Source organism: Pipistrellus kuhlii, unplaced genomic scaffold (assembly GCF_014108245.1).
Source record: "Pipistrellus kuhlii isolate mPipKuh1 unplaced genomic scaffold, mPipKuh1.p scaffold_m20_p_18, whole genome shotgun sequence".
NCBI lineage: Eukaryota > Metazoa > Chordata > Mammalia > Chiroptera > Vespertilionidae > Pipistrellus > Pipistrellus kuhlii.
The window spans coordinates 22,410,793-22,428,218 of record NW_023425493.1 but is presented as its reverse complement, the minus strand read 5'-3'; the positions used below and the strand labels follow the sequence as shown (position 1 = coordinate 22,428,218).

At 37.5% G+C, this 17,426-nt stretch overlaps 1 protein-coding gene across 10 annotated transcripts in view; it reads left to right on the top strand.

The window, feature by feature from the left end:
- Positions 1-17,426, top strand: part of SUCO (SUN domain containing ossification factor) — a 55,435-nt gene that overhangs the window by 16,140 nt on the left and 21,869 nt on the right. For 5 of the 10 annotated variants that reach the window (XR_004988664.2, XR_004988663.2, XM_036441997.2 and 2 more), the window contains exons 5-15: positions 263-400; positions 627-783; positions 1,525-1,648; positions 2,374-2,510; positions 3,533-3,600; positions 9,147-9,254; positions 10,662-10,767; positions 12,694-12,714; positions 12,920-12,975; positions 13,454-13,545; positions 14,941-15,006. Coding sequence is in view for 8 of the 10 variants with exons in the window: in XM_036441997.2 (XP_036297890.1) it covers positions 263-400; positions 627-783; positions 1,525-1,648; positions 2,374-2,510; positions 3,533-3,600; positions 9,147-9,254; positions 10,662-10,767; positions 12,694-12,714; positions 12,920-12,975; positions 13,454-13,545; positions 14,941-15,006 (1,073 nt within the window). In the remaining 2 variants the exon portion in view is untranslated. Of the gene's footprint in view, positions 1-262; positions 401-626; positions 784-1,524; positions 1,649-2,373; positions 2,511-3,532; positions 3,601-9,146; positions 9,255-10,661; positions 10,768-12,693; positions 12,715-12,919; positions 12,976-13,453; positions 13,546-14,940; positions 15,007-17,426 lie in introns of those variants that run through there. The other 5 variants (XM_036441998.2, XM_036442000.2, XM_036441999.2 and 2 more) reach the window with 5 other exon arrangements.

Genomic DNA, 17,426 nt, shown 5'->3' with positions numbered 1-17,426 from the left:
AACAGAAGACGTGCTTAGTATTTAAAAGTTTTAAATGTTTGTTCCAGAAAGAATTCAAGGCTGGGTAATATATATCTGAACAGTACCTTATTTTCTCATTATATTGAACATGACTTTCTAGTAAAATTGAAGTGTTGTAGGGAAAAGTATTTTTTTCTGGCTTAGATTATGTTTTGGAAATCACTGGTATAATTTTTAACTTATTCTACATAATGTGAATAAAATTATCAGCTTGTTTTTGTTTGTTTGTTTCTATTTTTAGTGAAATAGAAAAATCTGGTACTATTCTTATAGCCAAGCCACACGAAACTGAGCAACCTGAAACCGACTGTGAAGTTGGTGAGGCCCTGGATGTCAGTGTTCCCACCGACCAGCCTTCCTTTGTCAGTCCCCATGAAAGGTGGGTGTGAGCAGCGGTTGCCTTTGTATGACTCTGTAGTAACAGCAGTGTCATATTCAAGTGGACTTTGGTGGATGCTTGATTCCACCTTCTGATTGAGAAAAAACTGATCCCTGTTGTGCTCCTTTTTCAGTTTACTTTGTATGTGATAACTGTAATAGTTTAGATTGTATAAATTTATTATTTAATTAAAATTTGTTTAAATGTCTCTTTTATTTTCAAATAGCCTTGTTGGCCAGCATATAGAAAATGTGTCCTCTGCACGTGGTAAAGGAAAGATAACAAAATCAGAATTTGCATCGAAAGTTCCAGCAAGTGATCAGGGTGGTGATGATCCAAAATCTGCATTGAATGCGTCAGATAATTTAAATTTAAAAAATGAGGTAGGTATTATGCATTGCACTATTTCCTAATTTGTTAATATGACACGTTTTTGTTGTTAATTAATCTTGTAATTTGCTAACCATATTTGGCGTAAAATCAAGGATTAAGTAGTTGATGAAGAATGTGAAACAGAAAGGGCAGAGGGTGGGGTGGGAACCTGGTGGAAGGGGGAAGAAATGAGGAACCTTTGTAATATGAACAATAAAGATTGATTAAAAAAAAAAACACGTGAAACAGAAATGAGCTGTGCTTCCTGAGAGCAAGTTTTTACTTCATGATACTCTTTCCAGTACACTGTTTATGTATAAATTGTTCCTCATATGAACTCTGATTACATGCAGTTAAGTGGCTTTCTGCCACTATCACCCTTTGATGTCAGATACATAAAATCTTTATTTAATTAAGCAGGTTCTAGAGAGCTATAAAGAAGCAGCTATGACTTTTTAAGTATCTTCAGAATATTAGTTAACTGAATAATACAAGGTTAAATTTAGGCTCTTCAACCAGAATTATTTCAAAGGGCTGTTTTACCTTTATTATTTATGTGTGAAATACTAGACTGGCTTATATGTGATTCTTACCATAAAGACAGGGCTCATCCCAGTGTGGCAGTTAACTTTCCTTTCTCCTTCTGAGTTCTACTTTGATTTCAGATAGAGACAAAAATGTATTTTGGAACTATTTAAATTGCAAAGGATGTCTTTGTATTCTATGAAAGTTAAAATCTTTGTTTCTTTCAGAGTTCTGATTATAAAAAAACAGAAGAAATTGACCCTGCATCTGTGACTAGTCCCAAAGACCCAGAAGATATACCAACATTTGATGAGTGGAAGAAAAAAGTTATGGAAGTAGAAAAAGAAAAAAGTAAGATAGCACTGTTATTCCTTTTTATTTTCTTTTTATAAAGGAACTGTTAAATACGCTTTTCTCTTTTTAATTAGTCAAATAAAAGAAAACTTTGAAAACTTTTTAAAGGTAATACTTACCAAAATACTATTAATTACCCATATGTAATTTATCTGTGTATAATTATATACAGATTAATTCTAATAAAAATCCATTCTTATAAATTACTCAATGAGGATTAAAAAAGGGAAAGATAGCAGAGCAGTGATTTCATTTCAGTTATATGAGAGGAAAATTAAGGTATGGAAAGTTCTGAGTCATAAAGCTTTAAACTGTAAATACAGTTGCACTAAAGATATTAACACTTTCTTTTTGTTCTTGTAGACCAGTTCTCAGAGTTAAGAATTCTTAATATTGGGGACAAAGATAGAAGATAGCATTCATCCTTAATAGAATTAAATGTATTTTGTATTTTTAAAAGCTTTTATTCTTGTGGATGAACTTCACTTTGTGTTATATTATTTAGACATAAATTAAGCAATGTGGGTTTTTGTAGCTAATTTGTGTGATTGGGGTATTTTAAAGCGATTGAGGTAAAGCTTTTTGAATTTCTCAATGGGTTTTAAAAATATTCTCTTAAGCATTAAAACCTGTTCTTTTTTAGACAGCATCTGTTGCTTTTGAGATCATTATGTTGCTGGGTTATTTTCAATCATAATCATCATACATATGTTTGTAATAAGGTTTGTCTGCAGGTCAGTCGATGCATGCATCTTCTAATGGAGGTCTACATGCCACAAAAAAGGTCCAGAAAAATCGAAATAATTATGCCTCAGTAGAATGTGGTGCCAAAATTTTGGCAGCTAATCCAGAAGCCAAGGTACTTTAAGTATAAAAATTTTCTACATGTATAGGAAGCTAGTGACCTTAATAAATATAGGCAGTGATTTTCTGGGGACTATATTTTAACATGAGCTGTTTCTTAATGCACTAGTAAATGTAGGATTATGCTTTTAAAGAGCTCTTCTTGTGTGAATTAGGTTATATTTGTTGATATATTGCACTCTATTTCTTTTGAAGACTATTTTTTAGAGCAGTTTTAGGTTCATAGCAAATTAAGAGGAAGGCACAGAGATTTCCCATTCTCCCTCCCCTTACACAATACATTGCCTTCTCTATTATCAGTATATCCCCCACTCGAGTGATACATTAATTACAGTTGATGAACTTGTACTGACACAGTATTATCATGTAAAGCACATAGTTTTCAATCATACATTTGGTGGGTTTAGACAAATTATGTAATGACATGTATCCATCATTTTGGTAGTATGCAGGGTATTTTCACTGCCCTAAAAATCCTCTGTTCTCTGCCCATTTATCCTTTCTTCCCCCCAATCCCTGGCCACCACTGATCTTTTTAGTACCTAATAGTTTTTCTTCAGAATGTCAAGTAGTTGGAATCATATAATATGTAGCCTTTAAGATTGGCTTCTTTTACCTAGTAACATACATTTAAGTTTTGTCCCAGTCTTCTCATGCTTGTTGGCTCATTTCTTTTTAGTGATGAATAATATTCCATTGTTGGATGTATATCGCAGTTTATCCATTTACCTACTTAAGGACATGTTCCCTGTTTTTAATTAAACCTGTGTGAAATTTTAAAAAGGGAATCGTTTTTCTTTATAGTAATAGACATTTAATTTCAAATGTGATGTTCTAAGACTAACAGTGCTATAGCCATGCTGGTAATTTTTAGTCAAATTAGTGTTTTTTCCCAAATGAGTGTTTCAGAGTCAGGTGTGTTTTAAGATCTAAAAATATAAAAATCATAGACAGTTTTAGAATTTAAATAAATACTTTTACTTAAGTAATTTATTCCTTCCCCTCTTTTTAAACTAGAGTACATCTGCTATTCTTATAGAAAATATGGATCTTTATATGTTGAATCCTTGCAGCACTAAGATTTGGTAAGTAATATAAAATTTAATAAGCACACTATATATCCTATATAATAAAAGGCTAATATGCAAATTGTCCCCTGGGAAGTTCGACCAACTGGGAGTTCAACCGCTTGCTATGATGTGTGCTGACTACTAGGGGGCTGTGTAGAATGAAGGCAGGCCCCAGCTGGCAGCTGGAAGGCCCCAATTGGCCCTGATTGCATACAGGCCTAGGGACCCTACCAATGCATGAAATTTTTGTGCACCGGGCCTTTAGTATGTAGGTATTATATTAAACTTTTGTGTTGAGGTTAGATTGATTTTTTTCATGTAGTCCTTTAACAAGTACTTGTGATTGATTGGTGCTGATAATGTACTTACCTTAGATCCTGGGATATAAAATTAGGACAAAATGCTTTTCTTAAGAAGGAGGTAAAAAAACAAAACATAAACCCCAAACCAAACTAAACCAGTGTTATCTAGCAGGATTCTGTTACTAAAAGACAGAGAGGAAAATGTGAAATAACCAATTAGTGTTTATTAAATAACTAGAGGCCCGATGCATGAAGATTTGTGCAAGAATGGGCCTTCCTTCCCCTGGTTGCCTCACAGCCCTGCTGCGTGATGGCTGTATATGCAAATTAACCCGTCATCTTTGTTGGGTTAATTTGCATACTCCAGATTGGCTGGTTGGCATTGTGAAGGTATGGGCAATTAGCATATTACTCTTTTATTAGGTAGATTCTATAAAATGGAGATAATGACCTTTACAGTTAAAGAATGAATTAAATAATTTAACATGGTATCTGACCCAGGGTGAGCATTCAGCATTCAGTGCATGTCAGCTTGCTTGCTTCATGAGTATCTTTCTGATACCTGATTGTTTTTACCATTTCCTAGAACTTGATTCTATTGTCCAAGATTACACACAGTATGTTAATTTTAATGCTTTTAAAATAAATAATGTAAATTTATTTAACATTTAATTGTCAGTATATGATCTCATTTGATGTAATAGTTTATTAGTATTGAGTGCTAGATGTCATGATTATTTCTTTTCTCCAAATGCCATATACTGTTTAATTAACATACATGACACCATATTTTTCATTTTTTTTCTCTAAGCAGCAAGATTTGTGGCGTTTTTTCCATGTCCATAAATATAGGTCTCTGGCATAATTTTTTAACAACAGCTTCATTGCCTGACCTGCATGGCTCAGTGGCTGAGTGTTGACCGATGAACTAGGAGGCCATGGTTTGATTCCCAGTCATGGCACATGTCTGGGTTGTAGGCACAATCCCAAGTGGGGGCGTGCAAGAGTCATCTCATCATTGATATTTCTTTTTTTTTTTAATATATATTTTATTGATTTTGTGCAGAGAGGAAGGGAGAGAGATAGAAACATCGATGAGAGAGAGTCGTCGACCAGCTGCCTCTTGCACACCCCCCATTGGGGATGTGCCCGCAACCAAGGTACATGCCCCCGACCGGAATCGAACCCGGGACCCTTCATTCAGTCCCCAAGCCGAGGCTCTATCCATTGAGCCAAACCAGTTTCCGCTCATCATTGATATTTCTATCTCTCATCCCTCTTGCTTCCTCTCTGAAATAAACAAGCAAACAAAAACATTAAAAAAATAAAAATTAAAAAAACAGCTTTATTGAGGTATCATTGGAATACAATGAACTACATGTACACTAAACTGCAACATGTCAAAGTGTACAGTTAGTTCACTTTGACATTTTATATATGAAACCATCACCCAATAAAGATAGGGAACATATCCTTCTCCCCCCAAATTTTCATGTGCTCCTTTGTAATTTTTCCTTCTACCCCCCGCACCACAGCAATTACAGGTCAGTTTTCTATCACTATAAATTATACTTTCCATATTTCTATATAATGGGAAGTATGTAGTTTGTTGTGCCATTTTTAACTGCTCTATGGTATTTTATTGTCTGAGTGGGCAATGAAATCAATCCTCCTTTGTGAATCCTCACTGCTAACCATTAAGGTTGACTATCATCCCCAACCCCCAAACTGTGCTTTGGTGTATTAAAATATATAAACAAGAATGAATAAATGGAGTCATGTATCCTTAGGATAAATTTTGAGAAACGTGTTGCTAAATCTAAGACTATGATTGTACTTCTTTTTTTTTTTTTTTTTTTAATCAATCTTTATTGTTCATATTGTTACAAAGGTTCCTCATTTCTTCCCCCCTCCACCAGGTTCCCACCCCACCCTCCGCCCCCTCCCCATCCCCCATTGTCCTCATTTATAGGTGCACAGTTTATGTTCAGTCTCTTCCTCCCTCCCTTTCCCCGATAGTAAATCCTTTTTCAGATAGTAAATCTGTTACTTAGCATTTTCTCATATCAATAATACCACCACATGCCCAATGATACATTTCACACAAAAGACATTTCCAAATAGGTCAACCAGCCTCATCCAGGCCCCACCCAAGGCACTCACAGATCAACACCCCAGCCCTATACTAACTCAACACATCCAGATCTAAGCCTTCATCAGACCCTTGATTCAGCCGACACTCAAGTTCCCACAAAAGTTTCCAGCCATGTCTGAGAGGCCGCCGTGGGGCAGGGGCAGGCGAGAAGCGAGCTGTTCCGGGCCTGGCTGCTTCAGGCCTGGCCTCTGTTGCTCTGGTTCGTTCCACAACCAGCTGCTCCGGGTCTGGTCACCGCCGCTCCCGACCTAGTTGCTCTGGACCTGGCTGCTGCTGCTTCGGGCCTGGCCGCACCCGACCCGGCTGCTCGGGGCCCAGCTGCTCCGGGCCTGGCCGCTCCCAGCCTGGCAGCTGCTGCTCCGGGCCTGGCCACACCAGACCCAGCTGCTCCGGGCCTGCCCGCTCCCAGCCTGGCAACAGCTGCTCCGGGCCTGGCCGCACCAGACCCGGCTTCTCCGGGCCTGCCCGCTCCCAGCCTGGCAACCGCTGCTCCGGGCCTGGCCGCACCCAGCCTGGCAGCCGCTGCTCCGGGCCTGGCCGCACCAGACCCGGCTGCTCCGGGCATGGCCGCTCCCAGCCTGGCAACCGCTGCTCCGGGCCTGGCCGCACCAGACCCGGCTGCTCCGGGCATGGCCGCTCCCAGCCTGGCAGCTGCTGCTCTGGGCCTGGCCGCTCCCAGCCTGGCAGCCGCTGCTCCGGGCCTGGCCGCACCCGACCCGGCTGCTCCGGGCCTGGCCGCTCCCAGCCTGGCAGCTGCTGTTCCGGGCCTGGCCGCACCAGACCCGGCTGCCCTGGGCCCGGCTGCCCCGGGCCTGCCTGCTCCGAGTCTGGCCGCTCCCAGCCTGGATGCTCCGGGCTTGGATACTGCTCTTCTGGACCTGGCTGCTCCCAACCCAGCTGCTCTGGGCTCGGCTTCTCCGGGTCCAGCCACTCCAGGTCTGGGTATTCCTGGACTGGCCACCCTGGGCTTGGCTGCCTCTGCCTCAGGTCTGGCTGCTCCAGTGCTGGCTGTTGTTGCTTTAGTTCTGGCTGCTGCTGCTCTGGGGCCTGGCTGTTGCTGCTCCGGGCCCGGTTGCCATTGTTTTGTGCCTGGGCACTCTAGGCCTGGCCGCCGCTGTTCCAACATTCTGTCCTTTTTTTTTTTAAAACGCATTTATGTTGCAATGTTGGCTGGTGAGTTGAGTTCTGACTTAGTCTTTGAATTTTCAAGATCTTCTTTGTATTTTTTCTTAAGTAATTTTACTATCTTTTGCTCTCACTTGATTTCTTCACATTGAGAACTTTGGTTTCTTCCTCCTTGTCCTGGGAGCTCAGCAGGTTGGCCTGTGGCACCCCTTTGTTCTCCACAGGCTCCCGCGCTGCTCCAGCCTGTTGCCGGGGTCGGCGCCGCCCAGGAAGCAGCCCCTGGCCTTGCTCCATTGCCCGCGCTCAGAGGTCGATGGCTCGGGGGCACACACCCCCTCCCCCCCGGGGGTCCCGTCGCCCGGCTCCCTGCCAGCGCCCAGCTGGCTGGTGTCCGGCAGGGGCTCCTGCTCCCTGTCGCATTCCTCCAGTCTGGAGCTTTTTTTTTTTTTTTCTCCTTCCCACTAGGGGAGTCTAGGATCAGAGTCAACAGACTGTCCTCTGCGCGCAGTGCGCGTGACTCTGGGGGCTCTGCTTTTTGCCACTCCCCTGGGATTCCGCCTCCCAGCCCCGTCTCCCCTTGCCCGAGCCTGGGTCCCCAGGGTCTGGTCCAGGACTGGGGTTCAGAGCAGTCCGGACTGAGGCTCAGTGCCGCCGGAGGCTTTGTTTCTTCCCGCTAGGGTAATCCAGCATCAGAGTCAACATTCAGTCCTCTGCGCGCAAAGTGCGCTCGACTCCCGGGGCCCTGCTTTTCGCTGCTCACTTGGGATTCCGCCTCACAGCCCCGTCTCCCCCACTGGAGCCTGGGTCCCCAGGGTCTGGTTCATAACTGGGGATCAGCGCTGCCGGTTCGAGGGTTTAGCCCAGGCTGGGGGTTTTATTTCCTTCCTGCTAGGGAACGCCAGGCAGCACCCAGTCCTCTCCTCCTCTCCGGCTGTGACCTCTCCGCGCGGGCTCGTGCGTACGAGCACGCAGCATGTCTCCGTACCTTAGGCTTTTTTCAGCTCCTCTGATTTTCCTTCTGGTTTTCTCTTTCCTTCTTGTTGTAGAATTTTCAGTCAGTCGACTACCTCTAGCTCTGGGCGATGTCCACTCTACATTTTAGTTGTATTCCATTGAAATTGTTGTGTGCTGCTGTGGTTAGGTGTCTACCCGAGCAGCCATCTTGGATCCTCTCTATGGTACTTCTTGAGACAATATACACTGAGTGGCCAGATTAATATGATCTCCAAATGCATAATAATCTGGCCATTCAAAAAAAACACCCATATACACACACACACACACACACACATGTATGTGTATGTATATGTGTGTGTGTGTGTATGTATATGTGTATATATATACATATACATACATACATACATATATATATATATATATATATATATATATATATATATATATATACATATTTATATATATATATATTTTAGAGGCCCAGTACATGAATTCTTGCATGGGTGTGTTCTAGCCAGCCTGGCCAGGGCAAGGGGACATGGGCAGTTGGCCTGCCTGCTGGTCAAACTCCTGGTTGAGGGGACAATTTGCATATTAGCCTTTTATTATATAGGATATACACTGAGTGGCCAGATTATTATGCATTCAGGGATCATAATAATCTGGCCACTCAGTGTATATGCCAAACTGCCCTAGACTAGTCAGTTTATACTATCACTAACTGTTCTTAATAAAGTAATTTCTTCTCCAAGAATGCCCTTTCTCATTAAAGTACTCTTTAAAAAAATATTATGCATAAAATCAAGATTTGTTTATTTGTAGTCTCCCCTCCCTGACTAAAGATACGCTTGGGAAATATCAGTGTTCCCTTATAGATAACTAAGGGTGCAAATCATCCTTCTTCCTTTTTAAACGAGTCAGTTTATGAACATCTGGTTTATGCAAACTATTAATGTAATGTTTAATATGAACTATTGTTTTAATTGGTTTATCTAAATTGTCTTGTGTTTTTCTTTTTGAAGGTTTGTTATTGAACTTTGTGAACCAATTCAAGTAAAGCAGTTTGACATTGCAAATTATGAATTATTTTCTTCTACCCCTAAAGACTTTCTGGTTTCTATCAGTGACAGGTAAATTCTAAAGTTGGTTTTTATAAAATTTATGCTGGATCTCTAGAATAAAATTTTTTAACTTGATCACTTTTAAAATTTTTAATTATTTTATGTTTTATATTAATGTATTAATTTATAGGACCAGAAATAATAATACTGTAGTGCAGGCACTTAAGTAGTTTACTTTCATTAACCTATATAGTGCTTCTAACAACCATATATTTATTATTGCCTTCTAAGATGAGGTCTTTTGAATGTTCTTAAAAAATAAGTAATTTATATTATAGGTATATTTTTGTTAAAGTATATTTTGAAACTTTTTTGTTGGTCTGTATGATCATAAAAGAAAAACTAAACATAATTTATAAGGAATTTGGTAAAGAACCACAATGCTTTCAATCAAAGATAACTATTCATTAACATGTTATATATTTCTTCATGTTTTCTATGTATTTATTTACTAATCCTACAAGTAAATTCAGTTTTTACTGCTTACATCCTAAGAATATTCTTTTGTCTTTTAAACAGATTATTTTAAATGAGTACTTAATATTTTCTCCCCAATGAAAGAGTTTATTCATTCTATAAATACTTTTTGAGTGCCAACAATGTGCCATGTAGGATGCTGTTATTTATTTAACCTTCCTTCTGTTATTGATCATGAAGGGTTTTCCATGGTATTTCTTCCCCACTGCACACTGAGCATTGCATATTTTTAAAATAAATCTTCAAAACCTCTTGAGAATTCCATCCATTTTTTTCCTCCACTAATCTTGCTCAGATCACTTTTCTCTAAGCTGAAAATATTTATAATGTCACATGGCCATATTAGCTTTGACAGTGTGTGTGTATGTGTGTTTATTTTGTTTTGTTTTTGTGATGATAGAGCACATGCTATAATAATAAATAACTATTTTGGTTTTTTTATATTAGATTTCCTTTTCAAGATGGTATAGCTATGTTAGGTTTGTGAAATGCAAATATGATTTTAAAAGGTCTCTTCTTTTTCCCTGCCCATCAGTATTTTTATTGGTACTTTATTTCATCACTTACTGGTCAGCACAGGAAGAGTAGCAACTCCTTCTTCCACAACAATCTGGCTACTTCCCACTTTATAACCTCCAGTTTACTTGAAAGCCCTCTCAAGATCCTGATCCCATTTTCATCTTCTTGTCTTCCCTTCTGTTTGATAATGGTGTGATTTTTTCAAAATGTTCTTGCTCCATATAAAGGAACCTGTTAGAGTTTTGGTTGGAAAAGAAAATGTATGTATTCCACTCAATATTTAACTCATATTTAAACTATATTAAATCACTATGTTCACCTGGAGAGGAAAAAAAGTATTAATGATATATTTTGAAGCTGTGATGGGACCTCTCAATATGTATTTCATGATTTTTTACAAAGAATATTTCTATTTTCTAGGTATCCCACAAATAAGTGGATTAAACTAGGGACTTTCCATGGAAGAGATGAGAGGAACGTCCAGAGTTTCCCTTTAGATGAACAGATGTATGCAAAATATGTGAAGGTAATGTTTACACTTATGGACTGTGTTCCAGAAGGAAAACATACCTATTACTCAGACTTTATAACCTAACTACACCTGCTTAGAAATCAGAAAAATTAAGTGGAAATTTACTGAAATATAACATTTAATAAAATAACTTTTTACTTGGATATATTATTTTCTGAAACAAATAGTAATATATTTATTCCTTGAAACAAATAGTAATAAATTGCTTTTGGTGTTACTGGAAACCTAGGCCAGTTTTTTTGATATTTGTGGCTCTGATGAAATCCCAGATTATAATTTTAATTTTCTTGAGTCTTTATATAAAAGCTCATCTTCACAGTGTCATATTTCTCATTTCAAAACCTATATCAGTGTTAGTCACTGAAGTTTTTAAGCAGGTCTGAATTCTTATTAAATGTGATTTTTACGTCATTTCAACTTTACTATCCAGTTATTTGTTGTTGTTATATATTTTGCCTTTTATGTTCAAGTAAAATATTCTGTGTCCAAATACTCATTTCAAATAAAGTCAACTTTTAAATGTTTTTGTTTAGTATCCCGCTGCTTTCTTCACCAATAAATCAAGTAGAATTATCACTTTTGAATTGATTTAGACTAAATAAGGGAATTTTCTACTCTTTCCTCCCTCCTTTTTTTCTTTACAATAATAGCCATATTTTAAAGTACCACTGTGTCCATACTATGACCTGAAATGATAGCAGCTCTAATTTCTCCCTTTTATTCCTTAAATGTGGAAACTTATAGCTACTAATTATCTTGTGGGATTTTACTGTCTGTGTCTTGTTAAGCATATATTAAATTGGCTTCTATAAGTGGGTAAACTTGTAGTATTCTTACTCTCAGTATAAACATGCTAAATTCTATTTTTAAAATAGCTGATATTCTCAGAAAAATGAAGATACATTTTCAGCTCCTTTGAAGATGAATACTAAAATAATTGTTTAATGGCCTTATTATATTAGTATAGTTTCTACACTGTGATGAGGAAAGCATTAGCAGGTGATACAGTTGTATTTAATTTTATAATTCATACAGTTCACATGTTATGAAATAATTCTGAGAATCTTTCTTTATACCATCTACTTTGTTAATAATAAAACAGCATTTTCTTGTAGCATAAAAATATGCCAGAAAAATGTCCCTACCTCGTTTCTTTGATGGCCGGAGACTATCGAGCATTTTGACAGTTTCTAAAAAGTCCTTTTCAGTAGAATTATGTCTAAAACCAAAAAAAAAAAAAGAAGTGTCATATAAATTTACCTTGATTTTTCATATCCCAAAAGAACTAAACCCAAATCTACAAACTACTCTTTAGTATCTTATATTTTTAAAGTGGCTTGATATATTGTATATATCTTCTATTAAAGTTATGCCTGCATTATCATAGTATACCAAAAATTCATACTACCCCTAAAACAATTTATATACAATATTGTAAAATAATAAATAATTTATTTTATGCTAGTTAATCTTTTTTCAATATGTATGTACATATACATGTATATCAACATGTGTATTAGTATATAAATGCATATGTAGATATATATATATATATATATGATGATGATGCATAACAATATTTAAGGTAATATAAGCCACATCTCAATTTCTAGAGATTTTTTACATTTTGAAAGCTTTCTTAACTGAGAAATAAAAAGCAGCAATGAATTTTAACTGAATAGCCTTAAAGTTAATTTATTTCATCACAGTGAGATTATACTTTTAGTTGTGATGATAAAAATTTAAATAATTGCTTTGGTTTTTATAAAGAATTAAGGGTACTACAATTTTATCCATCAAAGTACATTGCTTTCTATACTTTAATTGTGCAATAAAATTTACAAATATTAAGTGTTGCTTGTGGCATGTTATCCAGACTTTGGAACTGATTTCTTTTTCTTTTCCTTTCTCTTGCTTCAGATGTTCATCAAGTACATAAAGGTTAGCAACCTTCTCTTTTGCAATATTGGATAATAGGGCATGGCATACTACTGCATGGCAAAAAACACACAAACCTTTATAAGTGATGATTTTGGGGAAGTGAGAACTTTACTTTTAGAAGTGTTAGAAATGAAAATCTGAGTACATTCTTGGATAATCTCTGAGCACGGTGTTAACTTCCCATTTCATTTGCTTTTATTCTTAGGTGGAGTTGGTATCCCATTTTGGATCAGAGCACTTTTGTCCATTAAGCCTTATAAGGTAACATAGAACAAAATACATTATTGAGTGATTTATAAATAAAAAGATACACAAAAATCCCAGTATGTTTAAAGTGAAGAAGTAATTTGCTGTTCTGTGAAGTTAATACCACGGAATTATAAGCTCCTACACCGTTTTTGCTCTTGAATACATTTTAAGAAAATGTCAAAATTTCCTCTGTTAAGTAAAAATAACCACCATTTTATGTGTTGGGTTTAGATTACTTGCTATTTACATGTGTTGGGTTTAGATTACTTGCTATCACAGTAATACAGAAGACATTTTAGACTAATATCAGAACTTGGTCATTATATTTGTAAATGCCTTAAATAGATCAATTTTACACCAACAGTGGCTGACTACAGTATAAGGAATAGTCATTTTGAAGTCCAAAAGCTAATGGCTCTCATTTATTGTGAAGAAATAACCCTTAACTTCGTTTTGTTTTGAGACTCTTTAATGAAGTTATTGTTAATAGGGTATTTGGCACTAGCATGGTGGAAGAATATGAAGAGATTGCTGATTCCCAGTATCAGTCAGAACGGCAAGAATTATTTGATGAGGAGTATGGTAAGTGACTATTATGTATATACTTGAGGCCCAGTGCACGAAATTCATGCAGGGGTGGGGTGGGGCTGGGCGGAGTGGTCCCTTCAGCCTGCTTAGGTATGTTGTTTTTAACCTTAACTAATTTTTCCTTAAACCTATTTTCTAAAACAAATTCTGCTTTGTAATTTGTTTTGTCTTCCAAGCTTATCAATCAATATTTGTAATTGGAGCTCCTTCCATAATATCTGTGCTATAAATTATGATTCTTTCTCTATGCCAGGCCCAAACCTATTAAACTCATAAGATAACTGAAATAGTAGAATTGAGCATTAATTCCTTTAATTTGCACATTGAAGTCTGAGACTTTGAAAAATACCTGTGAGACTGAAGGGTTAGGATGGTTTATGACACTCTCCATTTCTACTTTATCAAGTCCTACATAGTTTTAAAATCTATCTCTCTCTCTCTTTTTTAAAAAAAAATATATTTTATTGATTTTTCACAGAGAGGAAGGGAGAGGGATAGAGAGCTAGAAAAATCAATGAGAGAGATACATCGACCAGTTGCCTCCTGTGGATGTGCCAGCAACCAATGTACATGCCCTTGACCAGAATCGAACCTGGGACCTTTCAGTCCACAGACCGACGTTCTATTCACTGAGCCAAACCGGTTTCTTAAAATCTCTTAAACCATAATCTGAACAATCTAAATTTTCCTTTCAGTGTTTCTATAAATGAAATGAAGACATTGCAAGGGGTTTGTAAAGTACATTGAAAACTTGAATAAAAAGTCCTATATAGGCTGATTAAAATTTTGTTAATCAGTAGAATTACTTTCCTTGGTTTATATCTATTGGATAAGTGACTTCTGAATCTCATTTTATTTTTGTCAACATATTTTAGATGTATAATGAATATCTATACTAATAAAAGGGTAATATGCTAATCAGGGTTAGCGTCTTCCAGACGTCCATCCAGACAAAGCCACAGTGGCTGCAAGGGCCTAGGCTAGTGCCACTCGGAGGAGGTGGGTGCGACCGCCAGTCCAGTGGTCCCTTCCCCAGCCTGCCTGTGGTTGGGGGGCAGGGCCAGCGCTAAGAAGCAAGGGCTGAGGGCCTGCAGCTTTGGTGGCCGGCAGTGGCAGCAGCAGGGAGATAATGGGGGCAGCGCCTTCTCTTCATCATCTCGGTCTCCTCCGGCAGAGGAGGACATCTTCTGAGGGCTCCTGGATTATGAGAGAGGACAGGCCAGGCTGAGGGACCCTTTCCCCTACCCTGTGCATGAATTTTGTGCACCTGGCCTCTAGTTTACTATAAAATTTGTGTTAAATGCCAGCTGACTTTGACATAATTTGAGCTGTTAAACATGTTATGGAGATAGATCTCAGTGTAAGTACCTTCATTGTTTCTCTAAACAGATTATCCATTGGATTATAATACTGGGGAGGATAAAGCCTCAAAAAACATTCTTGGTTCCGCTACAAGTAAGTATCTTGGGGTATTTTCCAGTCACTGTTAAAGTGTTTAACTTTTTCTACCTGACATATGTGGTCATTTTGTTGTGGTGTAGTTTAGGAGGTTCATCATCCAAATGTTCAACTTTGAATTAACTTAGATACTGATTTTTAAAAGATAGTTCTATGGAAATAAAATTGAAAGGATGGATGAAAAGAAAGAGGAGAGGTAAAAACACAAGCATAAAATTAATTCTACTTTTTTTTTTTTTTTAATTAGTTCTACTCTTAAGTGTTCATAATATTAGGCAAATTCCTTACTGCGAGGAATGGAGTATGAATTCATTTAGGGACAGACTGTTAAAGAGCTCCCAGACCTTATGAGTAGGAGCAGCTAAGTAACCATACTGGATGGGAAAGGAATTTGAATTGTAATTTCAGAGGTCGTTACCCATCAGTGAAATCCTACCAAGGAAGGATTCTTTCATCTGTGGATATGACTAGTTTCCTATTTAAATATAAATGCTGTTCAATAATAATAATAATAATAATAATAATAATTCCCAAGGAATAACAATAATAGTAATATTAATACATACACTCTTTGAAAACTAAAGAAACAGTGCCTATGATTAGTGGCTTTGTTCTTGTCAATCCAACCAACTATGTGAACCTAATGGTAGGTTAGCTAAGGAGACTTCTGGAAAAAACTGTTACTGACACTTTGTTTTTACTGTTAGAATGTGGGTAGGTATATTTTAATGTTTGTTATTTTTTATTCCTGAAGAATGTAAAAATTACTAGGAGAAGCTTCCTTTTTATTTGGAGATTAATTTAGAAGATCTTAGTAAAATAGATTAACTGCTTTGCTTTTTCCTTGTTTTTAGTGAGTTAAATTGCTTGAGTTCCAGTCTCACAGCCTATTAACTATAGCTCTTTTAGATACTCACCCATAGTACATATACTAAGCATATGTATCTAAGCCACAGTATGTGGAATTGAGTCATTTCTTTTATTTTCTCCTTCCTGTCTTACTCTTTATATAGACTTGGGTGGATTTTTATTTTAGTCCTCACCCAAGGATATGTTACTGATATTTATTTAATTTTTAAATTTCTTTATTGACTAAGATATCACATATTTGTCCTCAACCCCCCATTCCAATTCCTCACCCCTCCCCACTCCTGCTCCCACCCCCTTATTGTCCTTGACCACTGTATGCACACAAGTCCTTTGGTTGATCTCTCCCTTTTATCCCCACCCTCCCTTTGAGGTCCACCTGTCTGACCCATGGCCCCTTATGTCTGGGTCTGTGTTACTGATATTTAGAGAGAAAGAAAGGGAGAAAGAGAGAGAGATAAACATTGACATGAGAACTATTGATCGGTTGCCTCCCATATGTGCCCTGACTGAGGATCAAACCCGCAACCTTTCTGGTATACATGATGCTGTTTTGCCTACCTGGTTATTAATATTAATTTTGATGCTCTTAAATATGTATTTAAAAATTCTATGTTATGTAATACTCTTCATAGTTCAGTGTTGCTGAATTAGCTGTGAGGAAGCATCTTTATTTTATAGAGTCAGAAAATAGGTTACTGGAAAGAAGAGAGCCTCTTAGGGAAATAATGCCATAACTATAATTTTAGATAAAGAAAATCCCATTGGTATTTTTGGTTTCTTTTTCTATCTTCATATAGGATTAACGCATGGATACCACTAAAACCTAGTTAGTTTAGTGGAGGTTTTTCCCTATTTGTAATTACTACCCTGACCAATGTATTGTGTTAATTAATTAGATACAGAATCTGTTTTAGATCCTACATTTTGGATTTTTCTCTTTGAAGGTTTATTTTCTATTGTAATAACGTATCATTTATTTTTCTTTTTATGGCTCTTGAAGGGCAGTTCATTTATCTTCCAGTGTTCCAGGTGTTGGCAGAATTTGTATAGTGAGACTAGATGGGTGGGAGGATGTCAGCTGCCTAAGCATAGAAAAAGGGGTTTTAAAAGATCTCCATCTCCTGAAGTTTCAGAAGGAGATAGGCATCAGGAGCTGAGTTATCATAAAGCTGGTAGGCGTGACCTAACACTGCTGCCTTCCTATGCCTGTGTCCTAGTTTTCTCTGAAGAGTCTGGGACTGTGTTTGCATCTGAGCTAGGTACCGCCTCCAAGATGGCATAACTTTAAGGAGTAAATAACCGAGTCTCTGGCACTAGAATGTCCAAGTTTGACTACAATTATCACTACATTCTAAATTAGCTCAGTTGACTAACTTTGAACCTAATTTATTGCTGGTATTTACATAGCATCTCCTAAACAATTCTGTGTCTTTAATCTTCATAGAAACTCCAGTAGCCATAGGTAATATGTCACCAGAGTGTGTTGCTTCTGATGGGACTTGGTTATCAAAAAACATGCATCCTGCATATTTAGAAATTCTTGATAT